General features: G+C 42.8%; 1 protein-coding gene across 2 annotated transcripts in view; it reads right to left on the bottom strand.

Moving 5' to 3' along the window:
• Window positions 1–63: 63 nt before the first annotated feature.
• The window catches only part of LOC118378832 (unconventional myosin-VIIa-like), a 62,083-nt gene continuing 44,145 nt past the window's right edge, over window positions 64–18,001 (bottom strand). For both annotated transcript variants that reach the window (XM_052467503.1, XM_052467504.1), the window contains 24 exons: window positions 16,967–17,056; window positions 16,615–16,742; window positions 16,254–16,380; window positions 15,945–16,064; window positions 15,547–15,720; window positions 15,053–15,280; window positions 14,030–14,197; window positions 13,586–13,703; window positions 12,993–13,119; window positions 12,449–12,618; window positions 12,182–12,372; window positions 11,628–11,755; window positions 11,250–11,407; window positions 10,862–11,015; window positions 10,499–10,654; window positions 9,935–10,040; window positions 9,647–9,760; window positions 9,107–9,194; window positions 5,851–5,957; window positions 4,994–5,179; window positions 4,664–4,780; window positions 4,228–4,311; window positions 3,953–4,072; window positions 64–3,827 (listed from right to left, as the gene is read on the bottom strand). In XM_052467503.1, the coding sequence (XP_052323463.1) occupies window positions 3,735–3,827; window positions 3,953–4,072; window positions 4,228–4,311; window positions 4,664–4,780; window positions 4,994–5,179; window positions 5,851–5,957; window positions 9,107–9,194; window positions 9,647–9,760; window positions 9,935–10,040; window positions 10,499–10,654; window positions 10,862–11,015; window positions 11,250–11,407; window positions 11,628–11,755; window positions 12,182–12,372; window positions 12,449–12,618; window positions 12,993–13,119; window positions 13,586–13,703; window positions 14,030–14,197; window positions 15,053–15,280; window positions 15,547–15,720; window positions 15,945–16,064; window positions 16,254–16,380; window positions 16,615–16,742; window positions 16,967–17,056 (3,252 nt within the window). In that variant the 3' untranslated portion in view covers window positions 64–3,734. The remainder of the gene's footprint in view (window positions 3,828–3,952; window positions 4,073–4,227; window positions 4,312–4,663; window positions 4,781–4,993; window positions 5,180–5,850; window positions 5,958–9,106; window positions 9,195–9,646; window positions 9,761–9,934; window positions 10,041–10,498; window positions 10,655–10,861; window positions 11,016–11,249; window positions 11,408–11,627; window positions 11,756–12,181; window positions 12,373–12,448; window positions 12,619–12,992; window positions 13,120–13,585; window positions 13,704–14,029; window positions 14,198–15,052; window positions 15,281–15,546; window positions 15,721–15,944; window positions 16,065–16,253; window positions 16,381–16,614; window positions 16,743–16,966; window positions 17,057–18,001) is intronic.

Below are 18,001 nucleotides of genomic sequence, written 5' to 3'. Positions count from 1 at the left end.
CATGTCCACAGTATAACGCTACTTCTGTTACTCCAGTTGAAAAAAAAATACATCGACCCACTGTCCTCGTCCAATCATCTTTATTGTTTTTACAAAAACAGACACCTCGGCTGGGATTCAATCTGAGTGCTCTAATCAACATTGTTAAAGGCAATGCTACCTCATTTACGGAGATCGTATTTTAAGGTAACTACTGCAGATGTCTGCTCAATTGGAAATTCCCTTTAAATGTCAAGCACGGTTTCTGATTTGATCCTGGCCCTCATTGGGGGGTGCAGAGGAGAGGCGGGGCAAGGAAAACTATACTAACGCCATCTCTGTCCGTAGCTCCACCGTCATCATGTCTTCTGTCCAAACAGTAGAGCAACACAGCTGCTGTAGTAATGCTGTAGTAATATTACCCAGACAGACCGGGGACACTTTGCATCCTAAATGGCACCCTATTCCCTAAATAGTAAATGTATTTTGCCCAGAGCCTTATTATTTTTTTTTACCAGGGACCATGGGGCTCTAGTTAAAAGTAGTGCACTATATAGGGAATAGGGTGCCATTTGTTGTAAACCACACGTAGAGCTTTATAGTGGAAATTCACCCAGAACTCTGTGTTGCTAGTGTAAACTGTATCCCCTCAGGACTATAGATTCACTCCTCATACAAACCATAGTTTCACTAAATGGACAGATACTTTACACAATGTAAATATAAAATAAGTACCAAAAATCTTAAACAAAAACCAACAAATTCAACAGCAGACAGACAGGTTAGTTAGGGCTGGAGTGAAGTTCTGCTCCTCTGTGCAGAACAGGAGAAACAGACAGTAACATCAGCATCCTGCCTGAACACCACACAACTAACACATACAGTACCTTGCAAAAGTATTCACCCCCTTGGTGTTTTTCCCATTTTGTTGCATTACAACCTGTAATTTAAATGGATTTTTATTTGGATTTCATGTAATAGACAAACACAAAATAGTCCAAATTGGTGAAGTGAAATAAAAAAAATAACTTCAAAAATGTATTTTTTTTTTTAACGGAAAAGTGGTATGTGCATATGTATTCACCCCCTTTGCTATGAAGCCCCTAAATAAGATCTGGTGCAACCAATTACCTTCAGAAGTCACATAATTAGCTAGATAAAGTTCACCTGTATGCAATATAAGTTTAACATGATCTCCGTATATATACACCTGTTCTGAAAGGCCCCAGAGTCTGCAACACCACTAAGCAAGGGGCACCACCAAGCAAGGGGAACCACCAAGCAAGGGGCACCACCAAGCAAGCAGCACTATGAAGAGCAAGGAGCTTACCAAACAGGTCAGGGACCAAGTTGTGGAGAAGTACAGATCAGGGTTGGGTTATAAAAAAATATCCGAAACTTTGAACATCCCATGGAGCATCATTAAATCCATTATTAAAATTTTTTAAGAATATGACACCACAACAAACCTGCCAAGAGAGGGCCACCCACCAAAACGCACAGAGCAGTCAAAGATGGCATTAATCTGAGAGGCAACAAAGAGACCAAAGATAACCCTGAAGGAGCTGCAAAGTTCCACAGCGGAGATTGGAGTATCTGTCCATAGGACCACTTTAAGCCGTACACTCCACAAAGCTGGCCTTTATTATGGAAGAGTGGCCCGAAAAAAATAAGCAAATGTGGGAGACTCCCTAAATATATGGAAGAAGGTCAGATGGTCAGATGAGACAAAAATGTAGCTTTTTGACCATCAAGGAAAATGCTATGTGAGGTGCAAACCCAACACCTCTCATCATCCCAAGAACACCATCCCCACAGTGAAGTATGGTGGTGGCAGCATCATGCTGTGGGGATCTTTTTCATCAGCAGGGACTGGAAAACTGGTCAGAATTGAAGGAATGATGGATGGTGCTAAATACAGGGAAATTCTTGAGGGAAACCTGTTTCAGTCTTCCAGAGATTTGAGACTGGGATGGAGGTTCACCGTCCAGCAGGACAATGACCCTAACCATTCTGCTAAAGCAACACTTGAGTGGTTTAAGGGGAAACATTTAAATGTCTTAGAATGGCCTAGTCAAGCCCAGACCTCAATCCAATTGAGTATCTGTGGTATGACTTTAAGATTGCTGTACACCAGCAGAACCCATCCAACCTGAAGGAGCTGGAGCAGTTTTGGGCAAACATTCCAGTGGCTAGATGTGTAAAGCTTATAGAGACATACCCCAAGAGACTTGCAGTTGTAATTGCTGCAAAAGGTGACTCTACAAAGTATTGAATATGGGGGAGGTGAATAGTTATGCACGCTCAAGTTCTTTTTTTTTGTCTTGTTTCTTGACTGTTTCACCAAAAACTATTTTGCATCTTCAAAGTGGTAAGCATGTTGTATAAATCAAATGACGCAACCCCCCAAAAAATATATATTTTAATTCCAGGTTGTAAGGCAACAAAATATGAAAAATACCAAGGGGGTGAATACTTTCGCAAGCCACTATAGTTTGCGTCCCAAATGACTCCCTATATAGTGCGCTACTTTTGACCTGGGCACTATAAAGGGTATCATTTTGACGTAGGGTATAGAACTCTTCATACAGAACTCAGAATCATCCATGGATCAGGTGTTTTCCAGCTGAGTCAGGTTTAGACCTGGTTCAACTAAGGATTGTAGGGAACTTTGCAACCCTAGTTCTAGTGAGTATGACAAAGGCCATTGTTGAGTTAAACACGTCTCATAGAGCTACAGCACATAGATCTGCAAAAAAACTACAGATAATGATCCTTTCTGGTCAAACACTAATGCTCTATGTTAAAACTCCAGGGCAGCCAGTCCACCCGAGGCTTACAGCAGACAGACAGACCTCTGAACTAAAGCCTAATTATACCATACGCAAGTAGGCAACACAATAACATCTTGCATTGTGTTGAGTCACCACTCCCGAGGCTGCCCGTTTGCATATTTCTGCTACTCAAGTACGCAGAACTGCCACTTTGCAAAGCTTGAGGTGCATACTTGTGTAGGCTCTGTATAAATGAGCTTTACTCTGATGATAAGAGACACAAAACAAACACAAGAATAATATAAAAAACCACAGACTGCCCAGAACTGCAGCGGTCTGTCACATAGACTACCATGCTGCTTCTGAAACAGAGGCAACTGGCTTAAAAGACACATTAAATAAAAATTAAAAAACAGTTAAGGCTTAAAAAAAACTAAAAATATACCTATGTATTGACAGTTCAGTGAAAACCTATTCAGCTACAATAAGAGCATGCAAACCTCTTTTCTTCCAGGTCTGTGTATTAAAGCTTTATATGGTTATTTTACTCAGTAAGTTATAACTTAATTCTTCTTTTCAGTAACTACTTAATTGTCTAGCTAAAGTACCCAATCACATGGCTCTCCATTCAGTCTGTCCATCCAATGATTGGTTATTAACAAGTGTCTCCTTGTTAACAGACTGCCAACTCTTCAGTTTGAACGAAATGTGTGTGTGTGTGTGTGTGTCTCTGGGAAGATAAAGGGGCGGGGCTTAGAGGTAGTCATCCTCACTGGAAGGCTCGTCGTCAGGATCGTTGCTAGGGTTGTTGCTAGAGACGTTGCTAAGGTCGTTGCTATGGGCATAGCTGGAGGCAGTGCTAGAGGATGGGCTGCGGCTCATTCTCCACACCTGGTTAGAGAAGCTCCGCCCCCAGCTGCAGGGCTGGCCAACAGGTCGCAGTATTCTAATAAGCTCTGCAGCTTCCTGCCAATAGGAAGTTCACTTGCTGTGTCCCCGCCCAGTTCTCTGTTTGCTCATGGTGGTCAACATCTGACTGATGTAAGAAGTGAGGAGGTCATCCATCTTATAGCCCTGAAAACACACACACACATCTGAGTGTTTTCATCAAGTGCGTGTATGAGTGCGTATGTGTATGTGTACATGTGCGTACGTGAGGGCATGTGTGTTTTTTACGTGTGTGTGTGTGTGTGTCTCACCAGTGAGGTCTCACATAGCAGCTTGCTACCCCTGACCAGGTTGCCGATGGTGATGTGGAAGTAGGTGTTACCGCTGCTCCAGTTGGAGATCTTAGTGAATGGGTGGGTGGTCAGGATGTCCTGTTGTAGACATACACACACGCATCAGTGAAATACCAGGTAACACATGTTCACACACAAACACCTAGAGAAAGAGATGAGAGGTCATGTAACGCACACACATGACATTTCCCCTTGGGAATTAACAAAGGACCTAACTACACACACATACACACCTTGGTCTTTGGGTCTATAAGGCTGACTCCATGCTTGTTGATAGCAATCAGGAGGATCTCTGGGAAGTTGGGCTCTGTGGTTTGCTGAACAGAGTGAATATCACACTGACTGAGAGGAGGTACACAATATTGGATAGACCAACAGACAGACAGACAGACAGACAGACAGACAGACAGACAGACAGACAGACAGACAGACAGACAGACAGACAGACAGACAGACAGACAGACAGACAGACAGACAGACAGACAGACAGACAGACAGACAGACAGACAGACAGACAGACAGACAGACAGACAGACAGACCGACAGACAGACAGACAGACCGACAGACCGACAGTCAGACATCCCAGACAGACAGACAGACCAGGCTGACAGACAGTATCGTTACCCCAAGGTAAGATTGAGAATGACATCACTGAGCGGCATGGTTACCTTGACTTCGAAGAAGGCGGATCCGAACGTGGCCCATTTGAAGATGATCTTCAGGAAGTGGAGTTTGGCCTCTTCCCTGGACTTACCAGCCTGCTTATTGAAATAAGCTACTACAGACTACAAACAGATATGAACGCATGTATGCAAAGTCACAAACACACACACAGCCACACACCAAGAAACAGAGACAAAAAAACAATAAAACAGCTGATTAGGTCACAGATAAAGATACTCTGAACGCAGTAGTCAGTCATGAGGAAGACTGCCATTAAGAATAGAGCCAGGGCAGCCAATTAGAGCCCAGGAGCGTTGGGAGAAGTCTCGTCTCACCCGTTTCCAGTCATCTGGGGAGAGCTGGCGAATCAGGTCCTGCGGCACCAGCTCCCGGAGTATCTTGGGTATTGAGGGGAAGTGTGACTTGTCATCTTCGTACTTCACCCTGTAGATCAACGCTCCCAGCTGGAACACCTCGTCACGACTACACTTATGGTAACCACGGAGATACTTAGGCAGTTCCTAGCAACCAAAGGGCAAAAATGACCAGTTACAATCTCACTCCTACTTACTTTTAGCTGTTCCTTAAATCAGAACAGATCATGGCAGAAAGTGTTTAAGCTAATCAGCTCCGTGGTCTTGGAATTCTCTCCAGACCAGCTTGAAACTCCAGAATCTTGTTTCCTTGGAGGAGTTTAAAACGTTTGTTGGCTCACATGTTACTGAGGAATGTGATTGTCATTAGGACTTGATGCGGTGGTACATATAATATATATATTTTTTTATCTATGACGATTTTATGTTTCTGTAATTGAAATGTATGTGTCTACATCAACATTTTTTACTTTTTTTATGACGTGTCTATGTCTGTAAGTTGTTACAGTATGTCTGATATTTGTCTCAAACATTGTTCCCCCATGCTGCTGTTTTGGTTGGACCAGGTCTCTCTTGAAACATTGATTTGTACCTCAATGAGACTAACCTGGATAAATAAAAGGTCAAAACTAAATATTCCTGGAGATCACATTCATGGTAAACGCTGTAGGGGTCGGCTCAAGCCATAACAACAAACAACGCACCTTTGATTGAATCCCAGACTTAGTATGTGAACATTGTCAGGGTTTGAACCTGGGAAGTTTACTTAGGACAAGTGGAACCAGTTCCATTACACCCCACCCCCCCACCCCTCCTACCTGGTAGTAGTGGAAGATGGAGTCAGCGAAGGAGTCTTTACCAGGAACAGTGTTGGTCCACAGCTTCTTCATGAAGAACACCTGGTAGGTCAGAGACGGTACGATACCTAGAAACACACGTTAAAGTCATTAAAGGGATAGTTCATATTAAACAGATAGTACATATTAAAGGGATAGTTAATGTTAAACAGATAGTACATATTAAATGGATAGTTTCCGTTAAAGGGATATAGTTCATATTAAACAGATGGTACATATTAAAGGGATAGTTAATGTTAAACAGATGGTACATATTAAATGGATAGTTTACGTTAAAGGGATATAGTTCATATTAAACAGATAGTACATATTAAATGGATAGTTAATGTTAAAGGGATAGTTCATGTTAAACAGATAGTACATATTAAATGGATAGTTCATGTTAAAGGGATAGTTCATGTTAAAGGGATAGTTCATGTTAAACAGATAGTACATATTAAAGGGATAGTTAATGTTAAACAGATAGTACATATTAAAGGGATATAGTTCATATTAAACAGATAGTACATATTAAATGGATAGTTCATGTTAAAGGGATATAGTTCATATTAAACAGATGGTACATATTAAAGGGATAGTTCATGTTAAAGGGATAGTATGTATTAAAGGGATAGTTTATATTAAACAGATGGTACATATTAAACGGATAGTTCACGTTAAAGGGATAGTATGTATTAAAAGGATAGTTCATATTAAACAGATAGTACATATTAAATGGATAGTTCATGTTAAACAGATAATACATATTAAAGGGATAGTTCATGTTAAAGGGATATAGTTCATATTAAACAGATGGTACATATTAAATGGATAGTTCATGTTAAAGGGATAGTATGTATTAAAAGGATAGTTCATATTAAACAGAAGGTACATATTAAAGGGATAGTTAATGTTAAACAGATAGTACATATTAAATGGATAGTTCATGTTAAAGGGATATAGTTCATATTAAACAGATGGTACATATTAAAGGGATAGTTTATATTAAACAGATGGTACATATTAAATGGATAGTTCATGTTAAAGGGATAGTATGTATTAAAAGGATAGTTCATATTAAACAGAAGGTACATATTAAAGGGATAGTTAATGTTAAACAGATAGTACATATTAAATGGATAGTTCATGTTAAAGGGATAGTTCATGTTAAAGGGATAGTTCATGTTAAACAGATAGTACATATTAAAGGGATAGTTAATGTTAAACAGATAGTACATATTAAAGGGATATAGTTCATATTAAACAGATAGTACATATTAAATGGATAGTTCATGTTAAAGGGATATAGTTCATATTAAACAGATGGTACATATTAAAGGGATAGTTCATGTTAAAGGGATAGTATGTATTAAAAGGATAGTTCATATTAAACAGATGGTACATATTAAAGGGATAGTTCATGTTAAAGGGATAGTATGTATTAAAGGGATAGTTTATATTAAACAGATGGTACATATTAAACGGATAGTTCACGTTAAAGGGATAGTATGTATTAAAAGGATAGTTCATATTAAACAGAAGGTACATATTAAAGGGATAGTTAATGTTAAACAGATAGTACATATTAAAGGGATAGTTCATGTTAAAGGGATATAGTTCATATTAAACAGATGGTACATATTAAATGGATAGTTCATGTTAAAGGGATAGTATGTATTAAAAGGATAGTTCATATTAAACAGAAGGTACATATTAAAGGGATAGTTAATGTTAAACAGATAGTACATATTAAATGGATAGTTCATGTTAAAGGGATATAGTTCATATTAAACAGATGGTACATATTAAAGGGATAGTTTATATTAAACAGATGGTACATATTAAATGGATAGTTCATGTTAAAGGGATAGTATGTATTAAAAGGATAGTTCATATTAAACAGAAGGTACATATTAAAGGGATAGTTTATATTAAACAGATGGTACATATTAAATGGATAGTTCATGTTAAAGGGATAGTATGTATTAAAAGGATAGTTCATATTAAACAGAAGGTACATATTAAAGGGATAGTTAATGTTAAACAGATAGTACATATTAAATGGATAGTTCATGTTAAAGGGATATAGTTCATGTTAAACAGATGATACATATTAAATGGATAGTTCATGTTAAACAGATGGTACATATTAAATGGATAGTTCATGTTAAAGGGATAGTATGTATTAAAAGGATAGTTCATATTAAACAGAAGGTACATATTAAAGGGATAGTTTATATTAAACAGATGGTATATTAAAGGGATAGTTTATATTAAACAGATGGTACATATTAAATGGATAGTTCATGTTAAAGGGATAGTATGTATTAAAAGGATAGTTCATATTAAACAGAAGGTACATATTAAAGGGATAGTTTATATTAAACAGATGGTACATATTAAATGGATAGTTCATGTTAAAGGGATAGTATGTATTAAAAGGATAGTTCATATTAAACAGAAGGTACATATTAAAGGGATAGTTAATGTTAAACAGATAGTACATATTAAATGGATAGTTCATGTTAAAGGGATATAGTTCATATTAAACAGATAGTACATATTAAATGGATAGTTCATGTTAAAGGGATATAGTTCATATTAAACAGATAGTACATATTAAATGGATAGTTCATGTTAAAGGGATAGTTCATGTTAAACAGATAGTACATATTAAAGGGATAGTTAATGTTAAACAGATAGTACATATTAAATGGATAGTTCATGTTAAAGGGATAGTTCATGTTAAAGGGATAGTTCATGTTAAACAGATAGTACATATTAAAGTTAATGTTAAAGGGATATAGTTCATATTAAACAGATGGTACATATTAAAGGGATATAGTTCATATTAAACAGATAGTACATATTAAATGGATAGTTCATGTTAAAGGGATATAGTTCATATTAAACAGATGGTACATATTAAAGGGATAGTTCATGTTAAAGGGATAGTATGTATTAAAAGGATAGTTCATATTAAACAGAAGGTACATATTAAAGGGATAGTTTGTATTAAAAGGATAGTTCATATTAAACAGAAGGTACATATTAAAGGGATAGTTTATATTAAACGGATGATACATATTAAAGGGATAGTTCATATTAAACAGAAGGTACATATTAAAGGGATAGTTTATATTAAACAGATGATACATATTAAAGGGATAGTTCATATTAAACAGAAGGTACATATTAAAGGGATAGTTCGCTCTAGATCATAGTTTTTATGACATACCATCTTTAGAGGGCCGGGCCTTCTTGATCCAGTCTGTGAGGTGTCTGACAAAGTCAAAGAAGAAATCTCCCTCTGGTACACTTATCACCTACAACACACACACACACACACACACACACACACACACACACACACACACACACACACACACACACACACACACACACACACACACACACACACACACACACACACACACACACACACACACACACACACACACACACACACACACACATACACACACCTCACACACACATACCACACACACCACACACACAAAGAGGAGTTGGGGCATATTGGAGAGCATCAACTCTGTGATATATTGTGGGTCAATTGTGAATGACTGATTGATCTACAACTAATAATGAGTAGTTATTTATGATCATTCAGGTGATTTGTAGATCAGACAGTCAACTGCTGCCTGCTAAATCTGCTGCATCGACGAACAAGGCATTAGTGTGCATGTGTGTGTGTGTGTGTGTGTGTGTGTGTGTGTGTGTGTGTGTGTGTGTGTGTGTGTGTGTGTGTGTCTATCACCTTGTCGGAGATCTTTACGAACAAGCTGAATCCTTCGGGTGATTTGAGCAGCAGGCGAGCAGAGATCGCCAAACAGAAGTCTTTAGCCTTGGTGCTGGACTCCACCTCAAATGCCTGTCAATTACACACACCAGCCAATCACAGCACAGTAAACGCCTGTCAATCACATACACCAGCCAATGACAGCACAGTAAACACCTGTAAATCACAAATAGGAATAAAGCCAGAAAGATAGTCTGTGAGTGTGTGTGAGTGCGTGTGAGTGTGTCAGTGTGTGCGTGAGTGTACCTCATCAGTATCGTCAGGGAAATAGACTTTGTGGAAGATCTGGGTGGTCTTATGTTGGATTGCCTCTACCTCCACTAGGTGGGGAGGGTACTTCCTCGAGCCATTCCTGTTGCCACAACAACACCAATAATAATATCAACAACACCAACAATAATAACAACAGCACAAACAATAATAATAACAACAACACCAACAATAATAATAACAACAACAGCAACAATAATAATAACAGCACAAACAATAATAATCAAAACACCAACAATAATAATAACAACAACACCAACAATAATAATAACAACAACACCAACAATAATAATAACAGCACAAACAATAATAATCACAACACCAACAATAATAATAACAACAACAGCAACAATAATAACAACAACATTAAGAAATTAACAAGCAGAAGAGGATTGTATCATTAACAGAGTGTATCTGTTGATGTGCGAGACGGGTGAGTGTGTGTGAATGTGTGTGTGTGTGTGTGTGTGTGTGTGTGTGTGTGTGTGTGTGTGTGTGTGCGTGTATGTGCGCGCGTGTTTGTGCCCACGTATGTGTTACCGTAGGGCCTTCTGTAGTCGTGTCATACAGTCCTGAGCCAGAGGGTGGTGTTTCCTGGACTGAAGGAAACGCTGGACATGAGGCAGCAGCATGTTGCTAGGTGGGAGCAGACCTGTACACAGCCACAGCAACTCCCAGCCCTTCTCCTCACTGTACCTACACACACACGGTTACGACACAATGTAACAGAGGTATCTGAGAGAAGTTTAGGATGTGTGTGTGTGTATGTGTGTGTGTGTGTGTGTGTGTGTGTGTGTGTGTGTGTGTGTGTGTGTGTGTGTGTGTGTGTGTGTGTGTGTGTGTGTGTGTGTGTGTGTGTGTGTGTGTGTGTGTGTGTGTGTGTGTGTGTGTGTGTGTTCTTACTTGACGTGGTTGTCTGTGAGTTGTTTGAGGATCTGACAGAAAATCTCATCTTTTAGAGGTTCGGCCTTCAGAGCTCCTTCAAAGATCTGGTCTGTCAGCTCGTTAACCGAACGTGTCCGCTTAGACGGGTAGTCCCCCATATACTTCATCATAGGTGGCATAGTCAAGGAGTTTACATATTACACAAACGACACAGGTGGGATCTGAACCCCCGTCTCCTGGGAAACCAACGTTTTAACCATTAGGCCAGAAGGAAATTCCATATCTGGCCGAGGAATATTTTAATTTGCAGGCAGGTTTACCTCATCACAAGATCATGAATCTGAAACAAACACAAGCAGAAGCACACGCACACTACAGACGATTTGTGTTAGCCAGTAAAGGATATCTATGAAGACCATACAGGCGTCCTGTGACAGGTCTTCGTGGCTGAGGACCTTCTTCAGTAGGGGCTGTTTGATAGGCTCTCTGGTGCAGCTCCACATTGAGGCCTTCCCTCTGTTCTTAGTGATCATCACCCTGCTCAGAGTGTGTTTGGGAGGAGGTCTGGAGAGAGAGGGAGAGAGAGAGAGGGAGAGAGAGAAGGGGGAGGAGAAAGAAGGGGAAGAGGTGTAGTGACAGGTATTGATTAGGTAACATTTTCTTTAGACAAAAAACCCACACGGTTACAAATACTGCAACTTGTATTGTGTGTTTGTGTGTTTGTGTGTATGTGTGTGTGTGTGCCTGCATGCATGCGTATGAACGTGTGTCTGTGTGTGTCTACCTGAAGTGGTCATAGCTGAACTCTTCCAGTGTGTAAGGTTTAACCCTCTCCTCTCCAGTCTCCGGCAAAACCAGCAGAGATGAACGCACTGTCTCCTGTCTCTGGTCTGGTGTCATGGTAATCAATGCCTAGGGAGAGAGAGAGAGAGAGAGAGAGAGAGAGAGAGAGAGAGAGAGAGAGAGAGAGAGAGAGAGAGAGAGAGAGAGAGAGAGAGAGAGAGAGAACAGAGAGAGAGGGGAGGAAACAGATAGAGAGGAGGAGGAAACAGAGAGAGGAGGAAAGAGAGGGAGGAGAGAGAGAGAGAGGAGGAAACAGAGAGAGAGAGGGAAAACAGATAGAGAGAGGGAGGAAACAGAGAGAGAGGAGGAAACAGAAGGGGGGGTGATTAAGAATCACGCAGATAGAGCCATTACAGTGTAGGCTGTGTGTGTGTGTGTGTGTGTGTGTGTGTGTGTGTGTGTGTGTGTGTGTGTGTGTGTGTGTGTGTGTGTGTGTGTGTGTGTGTGTGTGTGTGTGTGTGTGTGTGTGTGTGTGTGTGTGTGTGTGTGTCTCACCACTACGTCAGCCTGAGGTCTGGTAACAGTGGGCAGGACGTAGACGGCATCAGCAGGGAAATCTCCTTTTTGATTGGTCCGTTCATTGACCCCATGGGCCCAGCCTGAGGTCATGACCTGCTGACCTGTCTCTTGGTCCAATAGAATCAGGTCTCCCTTTTGGAACGACAGGAACGTAGACTCCTCCCCACCTAGAGGGGACAAGGTACAGTTTGTGTGGATGTGTGTGGGGGTGTGTGTGTGTGTTTGTGTGTGTACTCTACTCACCAGAATTGGTGTTGTCCTGCAGAGCCACCACGTACTTGGACCGGTTCCTAAGGCCCTCTAGGAACGTTACCACAAGGTCTCTGATGTCCTCAGAGTTGGTCGACGTGAACGTAAACTCATCGCCCTTTATGGTCGCCAACGTAAAGCTCTGCCCCTGCAGTTTACCACCTCTATCAACACACAGAAGAAGCCAACATGCTCAAAGAATTGCTCATGCACGGAGCTAGCTAGCAGTCTCAGAAGAAGGGAGAGAAAGAAAGGAATACAGTCGCTTGCCATTTATTCCCTAACAGGTCAGCTATATGTAGCAGGTTGAGGTGTCCACCAACAAAACAGCAACACAGGGTGGCTAGCCTAAGTAAGGAGGGTGGCTATCTAATTATACAAATGAAATGTATTAATATTAATGGTTACTGGCTACATAGTAAGCTTCTTGAAATTAGGAGTTTAGGAGAAAAGAGGATAGAAGAAAATAAAAAGAAACAGAGTAATTGATATGTTTATGGTTGAGAGGGCAACAGTGTTAGGATGGACTCCAAATCACCTGCTGCTGGAGACTGCAGTGATCTCTGGGAAAGAGAGTTCTAGCAGCACCTGCTCCTGTTCGTCCACAAAGTACACCCCTGTCCAGTTCACCGCCACAATGACATCATTCTTAGGCAGACTTGGACCTGTATGGTGGAGTGAGGGGCGGGATCAGAGTATGGACCCGTGACTAGGGCTGTGTCCCGATTCTCTGTCCTCCTACCAAAGTGCACACTTTCAAACTCCCTGTCATGGACTTAGTGGTGGAAACTCCGTACAGCGAACGAGTACACCAATCCAATGCTTGTAAATCCATGACGGGTAGGGTGCATGCACACTTTGGAAGGAGTGAGGAAATTAGGACTAAGCCTAGATCACATGTATACCTACAGTAGTTTCCAGGAACAACCTCCGCAAGAGATATGATGAGGTTCAGCACCAAACAGACTGACTGACAGGTATTAATGAAGGTAGTTGGTACAGCAGGTATGTTACAGCAGGTATGTTACAGCAGGTACGTTACAGCAGGTATGTTACAGCAGGTACGTTACAGCAGGTACGTTACAGCAGGTACGTTACAGCAGGTACGTTACAGCAGGTAGAGTAACATACCTGAGAGCTTGAAGGCCTCATAAAAGCGTGAGAAGAGGAGCGGCCATTTGTAGCGAGCGAAGTCCACCACTTCCTCCTTCACCTTCTGGGGGTCAAACCTCTGCTGGGTGTAGATGCCCTGGTGTGGAGAGGAGAGGGGGGGACAAACAGTTAGGTTGTGTCCCAGATGGCCTCCTATTCCCTATATAGTGCACTACTTTTGACCAGGGTCCATAGTGCTCATGTAAAAAAGTAGTGCTCTATGTAGGAAATATGGTGCGATTTGGGATACACCCTTAGTGACTTATAATGGGTGTATTTTAAAAAACGAGTTAAAACAATCACATATTATGATCAAAATAATTGAAAGTAAAACCTGGTAGTTTACTAGATCAAACATCAAAACCTGTGACATCCAGAGTCCCTAGAAGGGAGCCTGGCAAATCATTCCTCAGCGAGGATCACCTTTTTATGGGCAGCCATGATGACGTGGGCCCATTTCTCCACGCTCCGGGAGGAGCTGACCTCTCGGTCGGGGATGTAGGATGGGATCAGGCTCAACAGACGCTCTGTCAGGATCTCAGAACCATAGTCCACATAATACTGCTGACTGGCTAACTCTGCTAGGTCATCCTAGAGAGAGAGACATAGGTTAGGGTCAGGACCTGAGATCCTTAGTTACATAGTACTGCTGACTTACATTTAAGTCATTTAGTTCACATAGTACTGCTGACTGGCTAGCTCTTATCCAGAGAGAGCAGAGGTTAGGTCAGGAAGATCCTTAGTTCACATAGTACTGCTGACTGGCTAACTCTGCTAGGTCATCCTAGAGAGAGACAGAGGTTAGGTCAGAGGATCCTTAGTTCACATAGTCAGGACCTGAGATCCTTAGTTCAGGATCTGATAGTTCACATAGTACTGCTGACTGGCTAACTCTGCTAGGTCATCCTAGAGAGAGAGACAGAGGTTAGGGTCAGGACCTGAGATCCTTAGTTCACATAGTACTGCTGACTGGCTAACTCTGCTAGGTCATCCTAGAGAGAGAGACAGAGGTTAGGGTCAGGACCTGAGATCCTTAGTTCACATAGTACTGCTGACTGGCTAGCTCTCCCAAGTCATCCTAGAGAGAGAGACAGAGGTTAGGGTCAGGACCTGAGATCCTTAGTTCACATAGTACTGCTGACTGGCTAGCTCTCCCAAGTCATCCTAGAGAGAGAGACAGAGGTTAGGGTCAGGACCTGAGATCCTTAGTTCACATAGTACTGCTGACTGGCTAGCTCTCCCAAGTCATTGTATAGACGAAAAGAGAGAGAGAGATGTTTTCCTTGTTTATTTCCTTTTTGTTTATGGTCTATTCCACTTGCTTTGGCAATGTAAACATTTGTTTCTCATGCCAATAAAGCCCTTTGAATTAAATTGAATTGAATTGAATTGAGAGAGAGAGAGCTAGAGAGAGAGAGAGATGGTCAACGTGATTGTAAAACTCACCCTGTCACAGCGGTACTCTCCAAACTTTACCCCCCGTACAGTCTGTTGGTAGATGAGGTTGGTGGCCACAGCGTCGTCTGCAGGGTTGTGCCAGGGGGTGAATATCTCCTTCCTGTAGAACAGTCTCCAGGGGGCGTTTCTCTCCTGGGCACCCTGCTCCTTGGCATACTGCTCACACTGGGACACTGCGTCCATCACATGGTCCTTTCCACTGCCTAGGGAGGACACCTGGTGGTACACACACACTGCTCACACTGGAATACTGCACATGCATGATGTGTATGCGTGTGCATGCCTGCCTGTGTACCTGTGTGTGTGTTTGTGTGCGTGCATCCTTTTGTGTGTGTGTGTGTGTGTGTGTGTGTGTGTGTGTGTGTGTGTGTGTGTGTGTGTGTGTGTGTGTGTGTGTGTGTGTGTGTGTGTGTGTGTGTGTGTGTGTGTGTGTGTGTGTGTGTGTGTGTGTGTGTGTGTGTGTATGTGTGGCTGTGTATTACCTTGTCAAACAGGGCGATATAGAGAGAGAATCCAAAGCGGTCTCTGAGGCTGATCTTGTCTGCCAGGGCGTTACACAGCTCCATGGCTGTAGTAGCTGAGTCTGTCAACAATGTCTTAGTGGTCCCATCCATAAAGGTTACTGGCAACATGATGGGCTTTTTAGACTTAGTGGCCTGGGAGAGAAGAAGAAGAATGGAGAGGGAGAGAGAGAGAGGGAGGGTGGAGGAGGGGAGAGGGGTGGGGGAGAGAGGGGGGAGAGGGAGGACAGATGGAGGGGCGAGAAGAAGAGAGGTGGAGAGAGGAGAGGAGAATGAGAGGTAAGGGATATTTCTTTGTGTGTGTGTATGTGTTTGTATGTTTGTTGTTTGTTTGTGCGTGAGTGTGTGCGTGTGTGCACCTGTAGCTCCAGCCAGGACGGGGGTTGTGTTCTGGTGCCGTTAACAAACGTGCGTCTGAGTCTCTCCTCGCAGTAGGGGGCGTAGCCAGGAGGACCACCGTGGATGTAGTTACGGAGGTACTGGAGGAGACAGGATGTAATGCAGTTATAGTGGAAGGGATGTAATTATAGAGAAAGTATAGAGTTTAACAATGGCTACATCCCAAATGCCTCTGTGGACCCTGGTCAAAAGTACTATATAAATAGGGAATAGGGTGTCATTTGGGACGCAAGCAGAGAGTCTATAGTAGTATGTGTATTCTGACTGACCTTGACAAACTTCTCAGAGGGAGCGAAGCAGCCGACACACAGAGAGATGAGGATCCAGCCGCGGGCGTGACTGCTCTTAGAAGGATTCTGGTTCAACTGCTTACAGATCTGGCAGTAGATCTCATCCCTACAGAGTACACACACTGGACAGGTCAGAGAGAGAGTGTGTGTGTGTGTGTGTGTGTGTGTGTGTGTGTGTGTGTGTGTGTGTGTGTGTGTGTGTGTGTGTGTGTGTGTGTGTGTGTGTGTGTGTGTGTGTGTGTGTGTGTGTGTGTGTGTGTGTGTGTGTGTGTGTGTGTGTAAGCATGTGTGTGGGTGTTTGTGTGCGTGCGTGGGTGTGCTCGTATGTGTGTGGGTCTACCTCAGGGCAGGTCGTAGTATTCCGTTGCCGATGATGAAGTGGAGTTTCTCCAGGTTAGAGGTGGGCCGGTCCTCTAACATGCTGTTGCCATGGAGACTAATCTCTCCGTCGTTCAGGCGCTTGGTCACCTAACAGAAAACTCATCATCAACACTGGACATTCTATCTGCTCTACATACTGTCTGTGTCCCAAATGGCACCCTATCCCTATATAGTGCACTACTATTTATCATGGAGCATAGGGCTCTGGTCAAAAGTAATTTACTAAATAGGGCCATTTTACCACTTCTAGGATGCTTTTAACTCCAACACCTCCTCCACAGTGATACTCCTCTCCTCCTCCTCTCTCTTACCTCCTCAGTAATCTTGGACTTCTTCTTCAGGGTGAGGGACACTAGTTTGTGTCGGACACTGTTCTTCTTGTTGCTGTCTGAATGGGGGGTCTATAGGGGAGGGGTTACAGCAGGACACAGTTTATGAATCAGATAGGAAACGTCTTCTAGGAAGCACTACTGTGTTGTACTACCCAGAGCAACACTGGGTATCAGACCATGACGGTTTAACTAAGGTAGAATCTAACCGAATGAGACTATAGCTAAGTGTTATTATCAATTACTCCCACCTCGTCCCTCCTCCCTCATTTAACATTTTAGTCATTTAGCAGAAGCTCTTAATCAGTTCTTATTCATTCGACTTAAGACAGCTAGGTGAGACAATGACATATCACAGTCGTAGTAAGTACATTTTTCCTCACAGCGCAGCTAAATATTTACTCCGACCTCGCCCTATCCCTCGAGGGCCTGTAGTTCTCTCTCTCCTCTCAACTCTCCCTCCCCCTGCAGGGCCTGTAGTTCTCTCTCTCCCCTCCCTCCTCTCACCTCTCTGTCCCCCATCAGGGCCTGTAGTTCTCTCTCTCCCCTCTCCTCTCAACTCTCCCTCCCCCTGCAGGGCCTGTAGTTCCCTCCCTCCCTTCTCTCACCTCTCTGTCTCCCTGCAAAGCCTGTAGTTCTCCCTCCCTCCCTCCCCCTGCAGGGCCTGTAGTTCTCTCTCTCCTCTCCCTCCCTCTTACCTCTCTGTCCCCCATCAGGGCCTGTAGTTCTCTCTCTCACCTCCCTCCCTCCCTCTCACCTCTCCCTCCCCCTGCAGGGCCTGTAGTTCTCTCTCCCCTCCTCCCTCCCTCCCTCCCTCCCTCCCTCCCTCCCTCCCTCCCTCCCTCCCTCCTCCCTCCCTCCCTCCCTCCCTCCCTCCCTCCCCCTGCAGGGCCTGTAGTTCTCTCTCTCCCCTCCCTCCTCTCACCTCTCCCTCCCCCTGCAGGGCCTGTAGTTCTCTCTCTCCCCTCCCTCCTCTCACCTCTCCCTCCCCCTGCAGGGCCTGTAGTTCTTTCTCTC

The sequence above is a fragment of the Oncorhynchus keta genome, chromosome 18 (assembly GCF_023373465.1).
Source record: "Oncorhynchus keta strain PuntledgeMale-10-30-2019 chromosome 18, Oket_V2, whole genome shotgun sequence".
NCBI classification, from domain to species: Eukaryota; Metazoa; Chordata; class Actinopteri; order Salmoniformes; family Salmonidae; genus Oncorhynchus; species Oncorhynchus keta.
Note: the sequence above shows the minus strand (reverse complement) of the source record. Positions and strands in the feature narration are given on the sequence as shown.